The following is a 19,198-nucleotide window of genomic DNA, read 5'->3' as shown; positions in this document are numbered from 1 at the left end:
GTCTGGTCCACATAAATCATATGTCTTACCCATGTATGAACACTTCATAAACATCTAAAAAAGATTACAATATTCATCACTCACAAATGTGTCTCCATCATCGCTGAGAGATTCACAGCAGATGTATTGAAGATGAGCAAACGTCCTGAATAAGATGTGTTTCATATGAAAACAGAGGCGACACAGATGCATTTGTGATTAATGGTATGTAATTTGGGAAGTAGAAAACTTTCATTTCAATACATTTTGAGTAATTTAACTCTACAATTGTTCTGACCCTCTTCTACTGTGGGATAAAACGTTTTAAAGTTCCTTGTTTATGTGTTCTGCATCTCCTTGTTTGATTTGGGTGATTTAAATCATTACGTGGTGTCACAGACTTGAAGTTATCTTTTCCACACGTTGAGTTTTGGTTAATTGACACTGAGTTGAAGTTGTTTTTGATGAGGGTTATGTTTCAGATGCAGTTACACGCTGTGACCAGCAGATGGCAGATGGTGCAGTGCAACAGCGCCGCTCTCTGTGAGTGAAAGTGAAACTAACGGAGTTGAACATAACGGATTTTTCTCACATAGTGATTAAAGGAGGAAATCAGGAGGAAACGGTACGTATACTGAAATCTCGCGCTATAATAGGTTATAAATGTTATAAATGTAATCGATATGAAGAACAGTGCTGCTGTATTTGAATGAAGTGTTAATGTATACAGTTTATACATGACTTTTTAAGCTGATGTTTCTCAGTAAGTGAACTGCGGCATTACTCAGAGTTATATACCACACAGAGTCCGAGAGTCCGAGCCTCTCTGTGTTACAAACATAATCAGTGTGTCTTTATTGTGAGTGTAACCCTAACCCCGGTCACTACGGTGTTATATAAGTGGGTTTGATTATCTACCAATTTGAAATGTTAATTTTTAATGGATTCCGAGTCGCTGGTCCCAAGTCCGGATGAAATGGGATGTTTGCGTTGGGAAGGGCTTCCGGTGCCTTTCACATTTCTTGTGAATCCATTCAAGCACTCACGAGTTAAAAATAAAGTTAAGTTTAAAAATAAAAGACGAATGAATGTAATTTATGTGAAAAAAGACATTTAGTGTGTCAGGTTTAACAAAAAACAAAACAAAATAAAAACAGAGAAAGGGCGAAAGGGTATGTTAATGTGCTCATAGTGAAAATCAAAAACATAATGGTGTCAGTTTAAATGTTTCAATCCCCCTCTGTGACTGTGATTAATGTTTTTTAATAATTGTGTGTTCACTTCTATTGGCCTTTATAAATGCCTCCATTTTCTATCATACTACCTGAAGAGCTTTTTGATTCGTGACACCATTTTTCCCCTGACATTTTTGTTGTAATTCTGCCAGATGTTACACATTCTGTAAATCAGGTTTGGAGATTGAGATGGTCATAGCAACGTACTTTCTTGCATCATTAAAGGATTACATCCTCATTTCATTTTTAATGTTGGAATAAATTTTTTTAGACCATAAAATCTATGTTAATTTTCTTTTCTCACAACCAGTATATTTCTACATTGCGTTTGTCTAGACATTTTTGGTTTCATTATTTGTCTGTGTTATGTGATTTGCAGCTGTTTATTGAATATAAAATCCTAAATATACCAGTGATGTTATATTAGCATGCATGTCTGTTAAATTTGTGTTTTTGCTGTAACAGTGTTTTCTAGAATGATGGAGGGAAGGGGACCAGACTCACCAGAACCCAGCTGTGTGTCCATGAAGAGTGATAAACCAATGGACAAGCCAATTGTGTACGGAGACAGAGACAGATCTACTGATCAGAGGTCAGTATGTTGAGCTGTTTTATGGCAGATCAATAGCACCCCCAGTGGCCAATTTGAATAAGCTTGTATCAGCTGCTAGCAGGGCTGTGCCTGAAACTACCATTCAAATTTCATGACAAGCGCTTAATGGGGACCTTGTCAAATGTTTTTGCAGTAATTTATAGATGTGTGGAGGCTATATTGTCTATAAATTTCAATATTTTTGATCATGATTTTGGACCACACTCTCCCGAGAAGTTTGAAATCAATTTTGTGAAAATTGTCAAAAAATCCTAGCACTAATTTGCAAAAAATAAGTTTTTCATATTATGTAAATTGTCATGAATTTAAGTGGGAGGATCTTTCTACACTTAATTTTTCGAGACATATGCTTATTTTGCTGTTCAAAAATGCAGTATGCTACCAAGTGCCCAGTTAAAGTGAGACTGCTTTGCGCTGTTCTGGCCGGAAATTTGTAACATGAAACACTATTCATGTTAGAATAAAATTCTAAATATACCAGTGATGTTATACAGTATTAGCATGCATGTCTCTTAATTTTTGTTTTTGCTCTAATAATATATGTGTTCTAGAATGATGAAAAGAAAGAGATCAGACTCACCAGGACCCAGCTGTGTGTCCATGAAGAGTGATAAATCAATGGACGAGCCGATTGTGTTCAAACACACAGACAGAGCTACTGATCAGAGGTCAGTATGTTAAGCTGTTTTATGGCAGATCTATTGGAGTTTTATTTCCTGAGAAGCAGCTATTTTAACTTATCCCCAAACCCTCTGAATATCAATAGCACCCCCAGTGGCCAATTTGAGTGAGGAGTATAAATTAAGAAATTCTGAAAATCAGTGAATTGTGTTAAGAGGATAGTGTAAAAATCTTTGCATTTATAAATATGTTCTATAAATACATATGGTCTGTATTAGACGATGTGCTTTATTTGTTCATAGACTGCAAAAGAAGAAATTGAGGATAACTGACGATTCGTTGGAGAACGTATTCAAGGTTTGTGCTTTTGTAATGTGTGTAACTTGTGTCTGAATAAGTTGCACGGTTTTTAAAATTTAGGATAAGAATGAAACATGAAAAGGGAGTCACCAGCTTCTCTCAATTCTCTCTGGTCTAATGGTTATCCTAGATGGACTGTGAAAGAGAAGAAACTTAGTGACTCTGAAGTATACAGCTGTGGATGAGTAAAGAACTACAATCGCACTGTCCAGAACTACAACCGCACTGTCCAGAACAATAATCGCACTGTCCAGAACTACAATCGCACTGTCCAGAACTACAATCGCACTGTCCAGAACTACAATCGCACTGTCCAGAACTACAATCTCACTGTCCAGAACTACAACCGCACTGTCCAGAACTACAATTGCACTGTCCAGAACTACAACCGCACTGTCCAGAACTACAATTGCACTGTCCAGAACTACAACCGCACTGTCCAGAACTACAATCTCACTGTCCAGAACTACAACCGCACTGTCCAGAACTACAACCGCACTGTCCAGAACTACAATCGCACTGTCCAGAAGAGGACGCAGTCCTTTTTGGGTCATTGAGTTAGTTGCTTAACCGTTTTTAATTTTCTTTTTTTTTTTGAGTGATTACGTCTATGGATTGGCATTACAAAACCACCAGTTTTTTGTTTAGTTTGCACTTGGTTTAACTGTGATAAAAACAGTAAGTGACTTCTGAGCTATACTGGCTGGTTCTTAAAATGTGGCTTTCAAGGTCCACTGTCCTGCAGAGTTTAGCTCCAATCTCAAACTCATAATTTTTAAAGTAGAATACTACAATAGAGGACTTATTTCTGAGAAAATTTCACGTTCGTGTCTGGCCCCCACCAGAGATATTCAACCTGAAAGTGAGGGAAATTACCTTGTAATGTGCTCCAGAGATCAGTGTATGTTCCAAGGAGCTAGGACCATCCTGAGCCAAGATATTGAGGTTTCCGTAAACGGCAGTATAAACCAAAATTTGTTGTGCCATGACACAAAGGCTTTTTAAAAAATGGTGATTTTGCAATGATGATACATAGACTTTATCACTCAAAAAATTGGAAAATTAAAAATAGTCAAGCAAACAACTTTACAATTATTGGACCACTTGAGATGGAATGACCACGACTCATTAATTATTACTGTTCTCAACTAAAATTCAGAACTTAATCATATTGATTCTTTGGAAGTTTGTAGTTTTACTTTGTAGTTAAAATTCTAAACTAAAAGTAAATATTTTATGAGGCTGATCCATTTAATCAGACTGACTAATTTATGAGATGATTAAGTTTACAGTAAAGTACCTATATTGCTGGTATGTACTTTGCATTTCTAGTGCTTCCTGTATGAACAGGATCATTTCCCCAGTAGCATTATGGGTAGACAGACAGAATTGCAGTTGAAACTGTGCTAATAGAAAGAGACTTTCCTTCTTTTCATAAATCAGGCATCTCTCAGTGTGTAACATTATAATATTTAGATGTGTTCCTGTGTGTTTCTAACCAGGAGCTGGAAGGCGAAGTCATCACTCTGATGAAGAATGAGCTGAAGAGGTTTCAGAAGCTCCTGAGTCCAGATTACCCAGCATGCACTGAGAGGGAGGTGGAGGATGAGGAGGATCTGCACAGTGTCAGAGAGGGAGCGCTGAAGATCACACTGCACGTCCTGAAGAAAATGAATCACACAGATCTCGCTAACACACTGCAGAACAGTAAGAATTCTCAAGAGCCTTGAATTTACCACTGGTCCATACTTACACTTACACTTACAGTGCTGTTAAATTCTGGATTCTGGTTGGGCAGAGGGTGTTGATTCATTTTCTATAACAGCAGCTCTGATAGTAGTTCAGCAGCTAATCACAGGTTTATCTTATGTCATCATTTCCATAGTAACAGTTCATTCACAGGGTGGATGCTCCACATAAATAGATTTTAAAAATGTGTAGGGTTGTGGAATTAATTATTGATTATTAGTTTGTTTATTGCATTAAATACACTCTGCAATAAAATGTGCTATTCTTTTGTTTATTAGAGCTGTGTCCAGTGATTGCGTGTCAACAAACATTAAAATCCACACTGAGAGAGAAATGTAAAAGAATTAATGAAGGAATCTCACAGCCTGGAAGTTCAGCACTTCTGAATGAGATCTACACAGAGCTCTACATCACAGAGGGGTGGAGTGGAGACGTCAATAATGAACATGAGGTGAGACAGATTGAGACAGCGTCCAGGAGACCAGCAACACAGGAGACACCCATCAAATGTAACGATCTCTTTAAAGACAAGTCCATCAGAAGAGTGCTGACTAAAGGAGTTGCTGGAATTGGAAAAACAGTCTCTGTGCAGAAGTTCATTCTGGACTGGACTGAAGGAAAAGCAAATCAGGACGTCACCTTCATGTTTCCACTTCCCTTTAGAGAGCTGAATCTGATGAAGCAGAAACATCTCAGTCTGATGGATCTTCTTCATCACTTTTTCCCTGAAATTAGAAAACTACAATTAATAGACTGTGACTCCTACAAAGTGGTGTTAATCTTTGATGGTCTGGATGAGTGTCGACTTCCTCTAAATTTCCAGAAGAATGAGAGTTTGTGTGATGTGACAGAGTCAGCCTCAGTGGATGTGCTGCTGACAAACCTCATCAAGGGGAATCTGCTTCCCTCTGCTCTCCTCTGGATCACCTCTCGACCAGGAGCAGCCAATCAGATCCCTCCTGAGTGTGTAGACCAGGTAACAGAGGTACGAGGGTTCAGTGATCCTCAGAAAGAGGAGTACTTCAGGAAGAGGATCAGTGATCGGAGCCTGGCCAATAAAATCATCTCACACATGAAGTCTTCAAGAAGCCTCCACATCATGTGCCACATCCCAGTCTTCTGCTGGATCTCAGCCACTGTTCTAGAGAGAATTTTGGGTGGAGCAGAGAGTGGAGAGATCCCCAAGACTCTGACTCAAATGTTCACACACTTCCTGATCTTTCAGATCAAACACAAGGACCAAAAGTACCATCAGAAATGTGACCCTGATCCTCAGCAGACCAGAGAGAGTATCCTGGCACTGGGAAAACTGGCTTTCCAACAGCTGGAGAAAGGAAACCTGATCTTCTATGAGGAAGACCTGAGAGACTGTGGCATTGATGTGAGAGAAGCGTCAGTGTACTCAGGAGTGTGTACCCAAATCTTCAGAGAGGAGTTTGGGCTTCACCTGGAGAAGGTCTTCAGCTTTGTACATCTGAGTGTTCAGGAGTTTCTGGCTGCTTTATACACATTTCTCTCCTTCATCAGCAGAAATGTAACAGAACAACCAACCACTGATCTGTCTGATCTTCTCGCCAAGTCAGACATGTCTGATCTCCTCAGGAGTGCAGTGGACAAGGCCTTACAGAGTGAGAACGGACACCTGGACCTGTTCCTCCGCTTCCTTCTGGGTCTCTCACTGGAGTCCAATCAGACTCTCTTACGAGGCTTAATGCCACAGACAGGAAGCAGCTCTCACAGCAAACAGGAAACAGTCGAGTACATCAAGAAGATGATCAGGGAGAATTCATCTCCAGAGAAATCCATCAATCTGTTCCACTGTCTGAATGAACTGAATGATCATTCTCTAGTGCAGGAAGTACAAACTTACCTGAACAGAGAATATTACTGTAGTCTCAGTGGAACCAGACTCTCTTCTGCTCAGTGGTCAGCTCTGGTGTTTGTGTTACTGAGCTCAGATCAGGAACAGGATGAGTTTAATTTGAGGCAATATGATCCATCAGACGAATGCCTTCTGAAGCTGCTGCCAGTGGTCAAAGTCTCCAGAAAAGCTGAGTGAGTATTTTTATTCATGAACGTATTAATGCATGGTTTGTTATTTTAATGTAACACTGATTTTTTTACAGCAACAATTTATGTCTGCCCTGAGGCGTGCATGTGAGAGAAAATAAGGGCATGTTTACATCAACCTAATCTAGTTTGGACCAGTCAAACTTTCTGTTTAGTTTGGATTCATTTTGATGTCTATGAACAACTAGTTTGTATTCAAGTTCACACCAACCAACTGAATCAGTATTTGTCTAAATTCTTGAGGTCTGAAGGTGACAGGTACGATTTAAATATATGATTGTAATACTGCAGAAGAGCAGTATGTTCTCCCCAGTAAAACAGCAGTTCAGCCAATCGACATGTGAATCTATTCTTGTTCTATTTCCTTCTCATCACAGATGTCAAGTCAAATCAAGTGGGTTTTTATTGTTAAATGTTGTTTCTTCAGGACCATGGTGCAACACAGAACAGTATGCAAGACTAGAGAAAGTGCAAATACACAACAGTGTGAGATGAGTGCAAGACAATAAACGTCCTCAGCGGAGCAAGAAGGCAGAGTGATGTCCTCAGCGGAGCAGGAAGGCAGGGCGACGTCCTCAGTGGCATGGGAAAATGAAGCGACGTCCATAAAGAACCCTGGCATAGTGGCATCCATGGCAGAATAGAGAAGCAAAGCGGCGCTCTTGGCTGCAACGGGAGCCAAAGAAACTTTCTCAGTAGAACAGGGTGTCTGAACAGAGAGTCTGAGCATCATTCTCCATCAACTTTGCAGGCTAAACTAGGTTGGCTGTGTCAGCAGACTCAGGTGTACGCAGAGTGTGGTTGGCTGTGTCGTCAGTCTCAGGCATGAGGAGACCTTGGTTAGTCATGACATCTGCTTCAGGCATGAGTAGAACTTGGTTGTCCGTATCAGCAGACTCAGGCGTGATCAGAACCTGGTTAGTCGTGATGTCGGCTTCAGATGTGAGCAGAACCTGGTTGGTCGTAACGTCGGTTTCACGCATGAGGAAAACTTGGTTGGTTGTATCAACAAACTGTGGCGTAACAGAGTCGAGCTCGGCAGATGAGACCACCTCGTGGTTGCATTTCGGTTTTCCGAGCACACTACTGTACTGCAGCACTGACTCGAGGGGAAATTGTGAAAGTTGTAAAGTACAAAATCTATTGGAATGTTCTTAACTGGTAGTGTACAGTTATACAGTTGTTTATTTTCTTTAAGAAAATCCTTTAATACAATATTAAATTCATAGCTCTATATGTTCTGATATACGATGAGGGACTCAAAAATTCAGGGTATTTGAATGTGATGTGAATGTGATTTTTAATATTAATTTTTGCATTAAAGTGCGTAGGAATCTATAGAAAAATATCAGGAAAAATGGCCCGAGAAGCGATGCACCTAGGACAGGATCACCATGACAGTGCACCTGCACACACTGCATTGTAATCCATCCTATTTGCCAGATCTCAAAAAACAATATTTCACACAAATTCTTTGCTCTTTAACATCTGCCTTGGGGGCTGAAGAACCAAAATCGCCAAATTCATGTTAACGACCTTAGGAATAATGACATAAATATCACACACATCTGCTAGGTATGATGGCACTCGTGAGACTGACTCACCAGACTGCAGCACATACTGCCTAGTGGCAAAACCTGCAACTATGTACGACAAGTGTGGGAATTTTTTGGGTCCCCCTCATATAAATATTATCTTTATAATTATGTAATGCATTATATCTGCAGTGTTGTTTGTAGAAACTTCAACACAGGTCAGAATTTAGTGTTTGTAGGCTGCTCGCTCTCACATGTGTGTGTTATGTACATGATGTAATGGTGTTATAATAAATTAAAGCTGAGAGATTGTGGAGTGCAGAAAGATGTCGCTGCTCCTGTAAATGTGCTGATGTGGCATCCTTTTCTCTGATTTCTGTGTGTGAGAGAACCACTCACATTTCTATTACATGGTAAAGAGTAAGTGTATTAGAGCTGTGTTTGTGTGTTTGAGGTCAGTGTTCTGATATTTCATCATTTCTTTTTCCAGTCTGTGGAGGTGTAAACTGACAGAGGAAAGCTGTAGAGTTCTGTCCTCAGTTCTCAGATCAAACTCCTCCAGACTGAGAGAACTGGACCTGAGTTACAATAAACTGCAGGATTCAGGAGTGAAGCTGCTCTCTGCTGGACTGGAGAATCCACACTGTGCACTGGAGATACTGAGGTACACACACACACACACACACACACACACACACACACACACACTGTACACTGGAGATACTGAAGTAAGATCTCTCTGTCTGTCTGTCTCTCTCTCTCTCTCTCTCTCTCTCTCTCTCTCTCTCTCACACACACACACACACACACACACACACACACACACACACACACACACACACACACACACACACACACCCCTCCACCGTAACACACAAATGTTTGCTAAAGCCCCCCCAAAATAGACCTAGCAACATCCTCAGGCAATCAAAAAACAGCATGAACAAGGCAATACTATGGGCAAAACCAGAAAACCAGAACAGGGATCAAAACTAGAAAGACAACATAGCAATATGCAATGGCTTTGAGCACAACTGGAACACAAAGAACTTAGACTTCTCGAATTGAATGTGCAGTGAGGGTGCTTAAATACTGTGTATAAAGTCCAGGTGTGTGCAATTAGTAGTTGGATGGACATGAATGTAAGAGTGTCTGTGATGGCTGAGAGTTGTAGTCCATGCTGTATTCTGGGAATTGGAGTTTGATGCCAGTTCTGGCATTGACATGACACCTATAATGTTCTCCGTGATTTTTTTTTTTACCAGAGCTGCTAAGAAAATAAAATATTTAATCATTTGTCTTCCAGGCTGAGTGAGTGTGATCTGACAGAGGAAAGCTGTAGAGATCTGTCGTCAGTTCTCAGTTCAAACTCCTCTAGACTGAGAGAACTGGACCTGAGTTACAATAACCTGCAGGATTCAGGAGTGAAGCTGCTCTCTGCTGGACTGCAGAATCCACACTGTACACTGGAGAAACTGAGGTCGGATCATCACTTTATTATTAAAGATTACCAAGAAACATGATTGAGTGTGTGTGTGTGTGTGTGTGTGTGTGTGTGTGTGTGTGTGTGTGTGTGTTTGTGGCCATCACACTTGATTATGTATACTTTTTTTTTGTACCTGTACATTTTACAACATGCTTTAAATGTACTACATTTCAGAAACCTAGATGTGTAGCTGCTTAGATCTTGTGTCTGTATTAGGGGGTATAACACAAATACATTATCTGTGTTTGTATCTGTTTAGTGCTTAAAAAGGGCGACTGTGGCTCAGGTGGTAGAGCGGGTTGTCTATTAATCGTAGGGTTGGCTTTCTATTTCCGGGCCACATGACTCCACATGCCGAAGTATCCTTGGGCAAGACACTGAACCCCTCTCTCTCACGTGTGTGTACTGCATACATGAGCTAATAGTGTAATAAAAATTGTAGCTGTGAGATTGTAGCTGAGCGCAGAAACATGTCGCTGTACCTGAAAATGTGCTGATGTGGCATCCTGTTCTCTGATTTCTGTGTACTGGCATTTCTTTTATAAGCTTTAGTTTTTGTCTGTTTTTGTATTTGACATTGGTGTTCTGTTATGAACACAGAGACAAGGGGACCTAAATGCAGAACACAGACACAGTTTTATGGCAGTGGGATTGATCATGCTCTCCATTGTGAAAGGGCCCAGATAACAGGAGAAGAGTCTTTTAACCTCAGTCTTGAGAGGGATCTGTTTGGCTGCAAGCCACAGCTTTTGGCCCGGCTGGTAGCTGGGAGCTGGAACCCGACAACAGTCAGCCAGGTGATGGTTGCGCTTGGTGGAGCAGAGCAGGGTGGAACGGGCCTCCCTCCATACCCTGCGGAAACAACAGTGGTGAGACTGCATGGCGGGAATGGCGATGACATCTACCTGGACCAGGAACAAGGGAGGCTGATAGCCCAGGCAGGACTCGAAGTGGGACATGCTGGTGGCGGTGCTAGTTAGGGAATATAGGGTAGCTGATAGCTCCAGGTGGTGGGGTTGTTGGTAGTGACACACTGCAGTGCTTTTTCCAGTTCCTGGTTGGCCTGCTGTGCGTGGCCAGAGGACAAGCTGACTGTGGCCACAACAGCATTACAGAAAGACCTCCAGACTTCGGAAATGAATTGAGGCCCATGATCAGAAACAGTGTCCTTATGTCGTGGCTTATGAGGAGGTCTGCAGTTTCTCAGATGGTAGGGAACTTGGGAAGTGCCAAAAAGTGTATTGCTTTAGAGAACCAGTCTACTATGGTGAGTATGACAGTCTTACCTCGTAAAGGGGGTAGACCAGTGATGAAGTCCAAGGTGATGTGTTACCATGGGCAACTGGGAACAGGCAAGGGTTGTAATAGGCTGGCAGGCGGGCAGTGTGAGGCCTTATTATTCAATTCAATTCAATTCAATGTTATTTGTATAGCACTTTTTACAGTAGACATTGTCTCAAAGCAGCTTTACAGAAATATCAACACGGTATACAGATTTTAAACGTGCGAATTTATCCCAATTGAGCAAGCCGGTGGCGATGGTGGCAAGGAAAACTCTCTAAGATATAAAGAGGAAGAAACCTTTAGAGGAACCCGACTCAGAAGGGAACCCATCCTCATCTGGGTAACAACAGATAGTGTGAAAAAGTTCATTATGTATTTATATGAAGTCTGTATGGCCTTAGAAGCAGCCGTAGTCCCAGAAATCTGGAATCGGAGTAGATGAAAGCTCCATCCAGCGGTAGGGCATCCGAAACAGATCAAGCAGGTCAACAGTCTGCAGCGTGAGGGTCAGATGGAAAGGGTCTGCAGTGTGAGAGTCAGGGGAGTGAAAGCAGGGCCAAGCATGCAAGCCAAGTCCAGAACTGGTGAGGAAAGGTGGGGCTGGGAGTAGCAGGAAGTGAGTTGTGAGTGAACAGACAGGCAGTGTGAGTAGTGGACCTGGAACACGAGGAGAGAATACACACTAGGAGCTATTCTGACTATTCTGAGCACAGGATAACACAAAGAGGAGAACATTCACAGTAACAGACCGCAAACACAAGTAGGGCTGGACGTGTACCGCACTGGAAGCCAGAACAATCTGGTGATGTGAGTGGTTGAAGAACTGGGGTTTATATATGCTGCTTGATAGATGAGTTGATGAGGAGCACGTGAGTCCAATGATTCAATACGAAATCCTGAGAAGTGGAGCAGTACACACAGAGACACACACACACGCACACACACACACACACAAGCACACACACGCACACACACGCACACACACGCACACACACAAACACACACACTAACAGAAACACGAGGAAGAGAAAACACTGGAAACATGGGGAAGGGAGAAACAGGGAAACAAACAGGCTCCTGGGTGGATCATGACATTTCTGATATTTCATCATTTCTCTTCCAGTCTGTGTGGGTGTAATCTCACAGGGGAAAGCTGTAGAGTTCTGTCCTCAGTTCTCAACTCCTCCAGACTGAGAGAACTGAACCTGAGTGACAATAACCTGCAGGATTCAGGAGTGAAGCTGCTCTCTGCTGGACTGAAGAATCCACACTGTACACTGGAGACACTACGGTGAGTTAGTGATTTACTTTTTAATTGTAGTGACGTGATATATTTTCATTGTTGTGTGTGTGAGATGGAGAGTAAATGTTCTGTAGATAAAGATTTTGTGTAGTTCATGTTTTCACTGCTAAAACTGAGTGTGATAAATGTGAGACATTTTCTTTCATGCAGGATGACTGCCTGCAGGATTACAGATGAAGGTTATTCTGCTCTGGCTTCAGCTCTGAATTCAAACTCCTCAACACACCTGAGAGTGCTGAGTCTGTTAGGTAATAAAACAGGAGAATCAGGAGTGAAGCTGCTCAATGATCTAAAGGAGGATCCACACTGTAAACTGGGGACACTATGGTGAGTTACTGACTTACTGTCTCTTTACACACACACACACACACACACACACACACACACACACACACACACACACACACACACACACACACACACACAGTGTGTATTCATTTATTTATTTACATTTTTCCTTACCTTGAATTGGCAAATGCTTATAACCCCTATATAATATAATATAAATATTGTTCTACTCTTTAGAACCATTAAGAGTTCATCTCTCTTCATTCAACTCTTGAAGGTCCTACATAGAACTCTACAACACCGTTTCCAGTTAAAACCTTTTTTCCCCACTTATCCTATAACACACACACACCAGTGTGTTTCACACAAACAGAGATGATAAGAGTTTTGTTCTGTAGTGCTCTTACAGTATTTATATACAGTGGAACATCTGAAACAACTGTGAGTCTACACTCAACACACACTACATGAGGGGTGGGGAGAGGGGAATGAAACTGTGTGTGTGTGTGTGTGTGTGTGTGTGTGTGTGTGTGTGTGTGTGTGTTTACACTAATGTTGCTCATAAAGATTCTGATGACCTACTATGATTAATGTTGTCTGTTATTCTTTCCTGTTCTCTGTCTAACAGCTTTTAGTCATAGTACCTCACCAGGACTGCGATGACATGCGATGTGTTTCTGCTCAGCAAGGCATCCTGCAGTTTGTTGTAACAGGACACTAAAACATTTCATTCTCTATTAAAGTGGTGATGTTTAATGCTGATTTAATCCTTTTTTCCTAGAGAATAATTTAAAAATCTTTGTACATTGTTAATCTGTTTTGTAATGGCAATTATGTTAACGACTCTGTTGCCTAATTTGTTGTCATTGTGATTAATGACTTCAACTCTGTCTACTGATAGTTGGGTCCAGACCAGCAGGTTTCTTAACCCAATTTTTCCAAAAACATGATATTTTGTTGTAGAAAAGAGCAGAACTGGCACCTTATTGTTTCTATATTAAAATGTGTTATTGGGTCTTTACTGTCCAAATCTCAGCTTTAATGTTCATATCTCAGCTTTAATGTCCAAATCTCAGCACATGAACAACAATATATAATGATTTAGGTGAAATAAAACTGCCTATTTGGTGAAAGGATTGAAATTATTTTTTTTTTTTTAAAGGTAACTTTAGATGTTTGAGCTTTTGAGCTGGAAACAAGACAAAAGTGAATTAGAAAAAAAATGTTGGAGTCCATCAGTTTGCTGAAAATTAGCTGGATGCAGGATTGTACAGAGCTAATGTACTCAATTCAGTCATCACAATAATGCGATTGCAGCCGCATGCAGATGGCCATTAACTTTATTTAACTCTACTTAACTCTTTCAGTGGCCTGTCTGACCTGGACCAGATTAGCCATGCACATGCTAATAACAGTTTCATAAAGCTAATTATACCTTAAATGATCTACTTCTGGTTTGGTACTCACATCACTAATACATATTTTTCTCTATTAGCTAAATCCAGAGTTCAACATCATGTATTAGCAGTAGCTAAACTATTAGCATGGAACAGAATCAGTAAAACATCAGTGTAATAGCTCTTTCAAACTTTTTTTATTACTACTATACACTTTATGTCTCATTCCACACTTACACAACACTGTGATTCAGTCTTAATTGCAGCAACAATGATAAATTATTACAAATTATTATTTACAGACTCAATAAATAAACACATCAAACACTTCACTACCTGTTACCTGTTACCTGTTTATATATAAATATAAATCACTGAAAATCAGTGTGATGTAAGAAGACAAGAATTTGCTAATTTTAGCTTGCAAACTTTTTTGCTAGCTAAACCATTAAACATATAAAAATGATAAAAATGTAAAGTTTTCTTTCAAACTATCGCCCAATCACAGATGCCTGCAATGGGCTAGTGTCACTGTGATTGACAGGTGAGAGTGAGTATGCCCCTCCCTCCCAGAAAGAATGGACAATTTTGCTGGACTTCCTGCCACGGATGACTGTGGCATCATGGGAATTCAAACTCACAATCTCCTAACGCAAGGGTGGACGCAATTCTGTTGTGCAGAAGAGTTTAAGTTTTAGAAATAAACGTAATATTTATGGATATGATACTGATATGATTCAGCACGGCCAGATATCCCGTTTTTTTCCTGGGGCAATTCCATATTTAAATCTGTATCCTGGTCCCGACTTATTTTTAAAAGACGTTAGTCAAAGGCAACGACAAAATGCTTTAGAAAATAGCAGAGAACCTCCACAAAGACATTGGTGTTCATGCAAAAAAGAAGAGACACACCAATTATACACAAGTTATGTGTAAAATATTTTAAAACATTATTGATTATTTTCTATTTATTGATTGCTTTGTTTTGGTAAATGTTTTTAAAATATTATTGTTTAATAAATATTCATAAATTATCCAAAAAGTCACTATTTATTTATGTGCATATTTATGTATTTGTTTATTTATTACGACTAGCTTTTTTCTTGCATTTTTGTACATTTAAAGAATTTCGTAAAAGTTTTCATATTTTTACTTACGTTGTATTTATTTATTTGTTTGCTTGCTGTTTGTTTACACTTTCCCCCCAAAGAAATTCGTCATGATTTTAAAAAGCTGTGACTATTTAGTCATTCATTTGTTTGCTTTCCCCCGCGTCTTCTATCTATTTCTAGATGTTTAAAGATTTTTTTGCAGTCTATATATATATATTTATTATTGTCACTATTTTTATTTATTTGTTTGTTTGTTTCTCCGGCTTCCTCAATTTCTTTTTAATTTGTCACTATTCCGTCATTCATATATTTATTTTCTTTTCCTGGCAGTTAGCTGAATAGTTTTGCTATCCAGAGTTACAGGGCAAGGACAGTCACGTACCGGCTAACAGGAGCTAATGAATGGTAATAAAAGCTAATATAGGCTAACCTGTGTGGCTAACCCATTCAGCCACACGGATCAGATGTGTCTTCAGGTATCATACACTCACCAGATGTGGGGAAGATATTCTTGGTCCTGAGTTAAATAAACAGCATGCTGTAAGTTATTAGTTAGCTAATGATGTATGCTAATGCTGAGTTATAGTAATGATTAACTAAATCATTTCTGAATGTTCTGGCATTGATGTGAGAACAAAATTGGCAAAATCTAAAGCAACTTTGGGCCTCATTTATCAATTGTTTAGTCAATTTGTATATAAATGTTTGCGTAAACCAAACTTAGCAAAAACTTTCCATTGGATTTACATTAGTTTTAGAAATGCTGCTTTTCATCCCACTCTCATGTGTATGTTAATCACCTGATTAACCTGTTTTTGGTGGAGACTCCAAAGTCGATCAAGTCGAGGTTTACATTAGTCAGTGTTCTTATGCATACATGTACACACACTTGGGAGCACGAGTAGGTTACGAACGCTTTTTTCTAAATTTATGAGATTTTAATTAAAAGAAAATGTCCTGTGTAAACACTCATACAAACGATTTATACATAAATCTGTTCATCTCCAGCTTGATAAAGCTAATCCAACAAATATAGCTAATCCAAGGTAAAAAACATAACTCACATGTTCCACACACTGGATTTCTGGTTTGTACGTAATTGAAAACAGTCCGTTTTTGTACACTGTACATTGTAACAATTAGCATTATCTAAAAAGTTTTTAGCATTAGCTTCTCAAAGATTGCATCGTTTTAGCTGAACACAATTCCCTTAGTGGAGTTGTAGTAAGAAAAATGCCCATAAACCATCAATCCTTCAGAAATAATACTGGGGAAAACGTTCACAGTCCCGGCAGTGTGTTTACATGTGTAAGTTGTGTTGATAAGATGTGTACAGATGCTATGACTCTTTTATCGATTAAAATCGAGTCTTTACGGCTTTCGCTGCACCTGCTCGCTAGTGTGCTGTTAGGAGTGCCGTCCTTCCATCCGGGAGTGATAAACTGTTTAAACACACCTTTAGCTCGTTTCCTGAAGTGTTTCCCGACGACCACGTACAAGAACGGGTTAATCGCGCTGTCAGCATACGCCAGGTAGGTGGAACACTGCTCGCTAATGTCTAAGACATGCTCAAATAAACATCCTCCGGGCGTGATCTGATAATATTCCAGTGTATCCAGCAGACGTACGACCTGGTGCGGCGTCCAGCAGAACAGAAACACAGCCAGAACCGTTAGCACCAGATGAGTGGCTCGTTTTTCTGTCCGGACTCCAGGGACGAACCTGATATCACTGTCTTTAAGAGCTTTAACGATGTGATAAGTGCAGAACACGATGATCGGTAACGGTATCGCAAATCCAAACACATTGATGCTCAGGTTTCTCTGGACCCTCCAGCCTGGATGAGGGTAGCTCAAGAAGCAAGCATAGATGCCTAGGTCTGGAAAGTAGCGTACGCCACGGAAGAGTAATGTTGGAATGCTAGCCAGGAATCCGATAATCCAAATTCCCAAACAAATCCACTTGGCCCAGGATGAGCGCCTCAGTCTGCTTCGACTCATCGTTCTGGCAAGCGCCAAATAGCGATCCACGCTAACCAGAACCAGGAAGAGGATGCTGCAGAAATAGTTCATGGAGATAGCCGTGTTGATTAGCTTACAGAGCGTGTATCCGAAGCTCCACGCATAATCCTGAGCAATGGTCACGGCCCAAAAGGGAAGACACAGAACCATGACCAGGTTGGCCAATGCCAGGTTCCCCAAGTACACGTCAGCAACGGAGCACGGGTTCCTCTGCATGTAGAACACCAACAGGACTAAACCATTTCCCACCAGCCCGAAGATGCTAATTATCGATAGCCATAAAGGCTGGAATGATGAGATCCAATCCCACGCTGCTTGGTAAGTGCAGTTATCCATGTCAAACTCTGAATCCATCAGTGACAAGTTCAACTCCATCACCGATCTGAATACAATAAAACTATTTCAATATCATCATTTATTTATTACATGTGAACTGAATACGCAATTAATAATCAATGTGATGAATCTGTTCATCTCTAACATGAGTTTTCATTTCAGGACTGAACAGCTGGTCAATAAACAGTCTGATCCGGATATCTGATATCACATTCCATTCTACAGCAAATTCTAATGAGTTCTACAACACTGACCATCCCCTCTCCTACAGACTCTTTACGTTCTATTCTCTCCACATTTTATTTCTTTTAACACTTTTTGACCTTTAATGTAATATTTTCTATATTTTACACACACACACACACACACACACACACACACACACACACACACACTCTCTCTCTCTCTCTCACACACACACACACACACTCTCTCTCTCACACACACACCCACACACTCTCTCATACACACACACTCTCTCTCTCTTTCTCACACACTCTCTCTCTCTCTCTCTCTCTCTCTCTCTCTCTCTCACACACACACACACACACACACACACACACACACACAGACACACAGACTTCAAGAAACAGAACAGTGTCTTTTTTAGAGATTACAGAACAAACAAATAAATAAATAGTCAAAGAAAATTAAATTATTTAAACCCCAAAAATATTCACTGCTCAACTGAAAGAAATGTAATAAATGAATGAACTCGAGGTGTGATGTCAGAAGAGTTCAGGAGAAATGAGTAAACTTCAGGTGTTGTGTAATTCAGGGAAATTCTGTGTGAATCAGTGACGGGAGGAAATTCCTGGAAAATTATAATAAACTGAAAATTATAATAAGACTTTTTTGTTAAGTTCGACTGTTTTAAATCTGAATTTAATTTTTTTTTTAATTTGATATTTTAAATCTTTTTTTCTAATGTAATAATGCATTTTAATTATTATTAATGTAAGGCATATGAAAGTAACAAACTCCTTTTAATTTCATTATCAGACTAAAAAAAACAATTTTTATCTGTTTTTTTTTTAATTCGATCACATTTTCTAAATTTATAAACTAAAATAGTATTATTTAAATATCTATCTGACGTATTATACACAGGATATAAATTCAGAAACTCCTTTTAATTATCAAACCAAAAACGCAAAGAAAATATTCTGCTGTTTTTTTCATTAAGCAGTTTATTTTTTCTGTGTTATTTATATAAGTATTATAATTATTATCATTATTATTATTATTATTTTAATTGTATAAAATTTTTGCAGGTGTATTTATTAGATTTTTAACCACCTTTACAACATTAATGGAACACAAATGTGATTAATAAACTTGTGTTTATGTTGTTTATTCAGTTTCAATGATTATACTTTAATGAATTATTAATAAAATATAAATTTTTTGTTCTTGCATGTATTTTATTTATTTTATTTTTTTCTAGTTTCTAGATTTATTTTTTAAGTTTATCAGCTTCTACACAGTATATGTACATTGTTTAGTATTATCTATCCATCTACTTTTCTAAATGTCATTTGGTTTAATGTACTTTATAACATTATCAGCTATTCTCTCTTTTTATATAAGTTGCTATTTAAGTATAGATATTAACTATTAAAGGATTGACATTATAAACAACAATATAAACACTGTTGTAGTGCACTGTACTGTATTACATCTCTAAGTGCACTAGGTATCTGTATGTATTTCTCTCTCGTGTCTGTTGCGTACCTGTTCATCACGGAGTATTAACTCTGAACTGCAGGAGTCTCGAGCCAGGAAATGTTCTGCGTCTGCTGGAGTTCT

General features: G+C 39.4%; 3 protein-coding genes across 8 annotated transcripts in view; 2 read left to right on the top strand and 1 right to left on the bottom strand.

Annotated features, from left to right (window-relative positions):
* psmc6 (proteasome 26S subunit, ATPase 6) overlaps nucleotides 1–19,198 on the top strand; it is a 270,786-nt gene that overhangs the window by 203,583 nt on the left and 48,005 nt on the right. The gene's annotated exons all lie outside the window — the stretch shown is intronic.
* On the top strand, nucleotides 515–13,540 carry LOC108257668 (NACHT, LRR and PYD domains-containing protein 3). Of its 6 annotated transcripts, XM_017455588.3 has the most exons (11): nucleotides 515–604; nucleotides 1,680–1,806; nucleotides 2,379–2,495; nucleotides 2,751–2,805; nucleotides 4,311–4,515; nucleotides 4,836–6,612; nucleotides 8,653–8,826; nucleotides 9,469–9,642; nucleotides 12,056–12,223; nucleotides 12,386–12,562; nucleotides 13,152–13,540. In XM_017455588.3, the coding sequence occupies exons 2-11, from the start codon at nucleotides 1,691–1,693 to the stop codon at nucleotides 13,156–13,158; spliced, it is 2,970 nt and encodes a 989-aa protein (XP_017311077.1). In that variant the 5' UTR covers nucleotides 515–604; nucleotides 1,680–1,690; the 3' UTR covers nucleotides 13,159–13,540. The 6 variants fall into 6 exon arrangements, with proteins under 6 accessions (XP_017311077.1, XP_017311079.1, XP_017311084.1 ...); XM_017455590.3 differs by lacking the exon at nucleotides 9,469–9,642; XM_017455593.3 differs by lacking the exons at nucleotides 515–604; nucleotides 1,680–1,806 and adding an exon at nucleotides 2,939–3,357 and having other exon boundaries at nucleotides 2,412–2,495.
* Nucleotides 13,894–19,198, bottom strand: part of si:dkey-63b1.1 (B2 bradykinin receptor) — a 5,335-nt gene continuing 30 nt past the window's right edge. Inside the window, exons 1-2 of the mRNA XM_017455580.3 lie at nucleotides 19,124–19,198; nucleotides 13,894–17,435 (exon numbers count right to left, since the gene is read on the bottom strand). The exon at nucleotides 19,124–19,198 is cut by the window's right edge and continues 30 nt beyond it. Coding sequence (XP_017311069.1) covers nucleotides 16,313–17,435; nucleotides 19,124–19,131 — 1,131 coding nt within the window. The 5' untranslated portion in view covers nucleotides 19,132–19,198 and the 3' untranslated portion in view covers nucleotides 13,894–16,312. The remainder of the gene's footprint in view (nucleotides 17,436–19,123) is intronic.

Source organism: Ictalurus punctatus, chromosome 25, assembly GCF_001660625.3.
Source record: "Ictalurus punctatus breed USDA103 chromosome 25, Coco_2.0, whole genome shotgun sequence".
Lineage (NCBI taxonomy): Eukaryota > Metazoa > Chordata > Actinopteri > Siluriformes > Ictaluridae > Ictalurus > Ictalurus punctatus.
Note: the sequence above shows the minus strand (reverse complement) of the source record. Positions and strands in the feature narration are given on the sequence as shown.

Excerpts from the sequence above, each read along its gene's own strand:
- LOC108257668 (XM_017455588.3), top strand. The coding sequence starts at position 1,691 with ATGATGGAGGGAAGGGGACCAGACTCACCAGAACCCAGCTGTGTGTCC. Across the intron at positions 2,496-2,750 it reads GACAGAGCTACTGATCAGAG|ACTGCAAAAGAAGAAATTGA; the intron begins GTCAGTATGTTA and ends ATTTGTTCATAG. Across the intron at positions 6,613-8,652 it reads AAAGTCTCCAGAAAAGCTGA|TCTGTGGAGGTGTAAACTGA; the intron begins GTGAGTATTTTT and ends TTCTTTTTCCAG.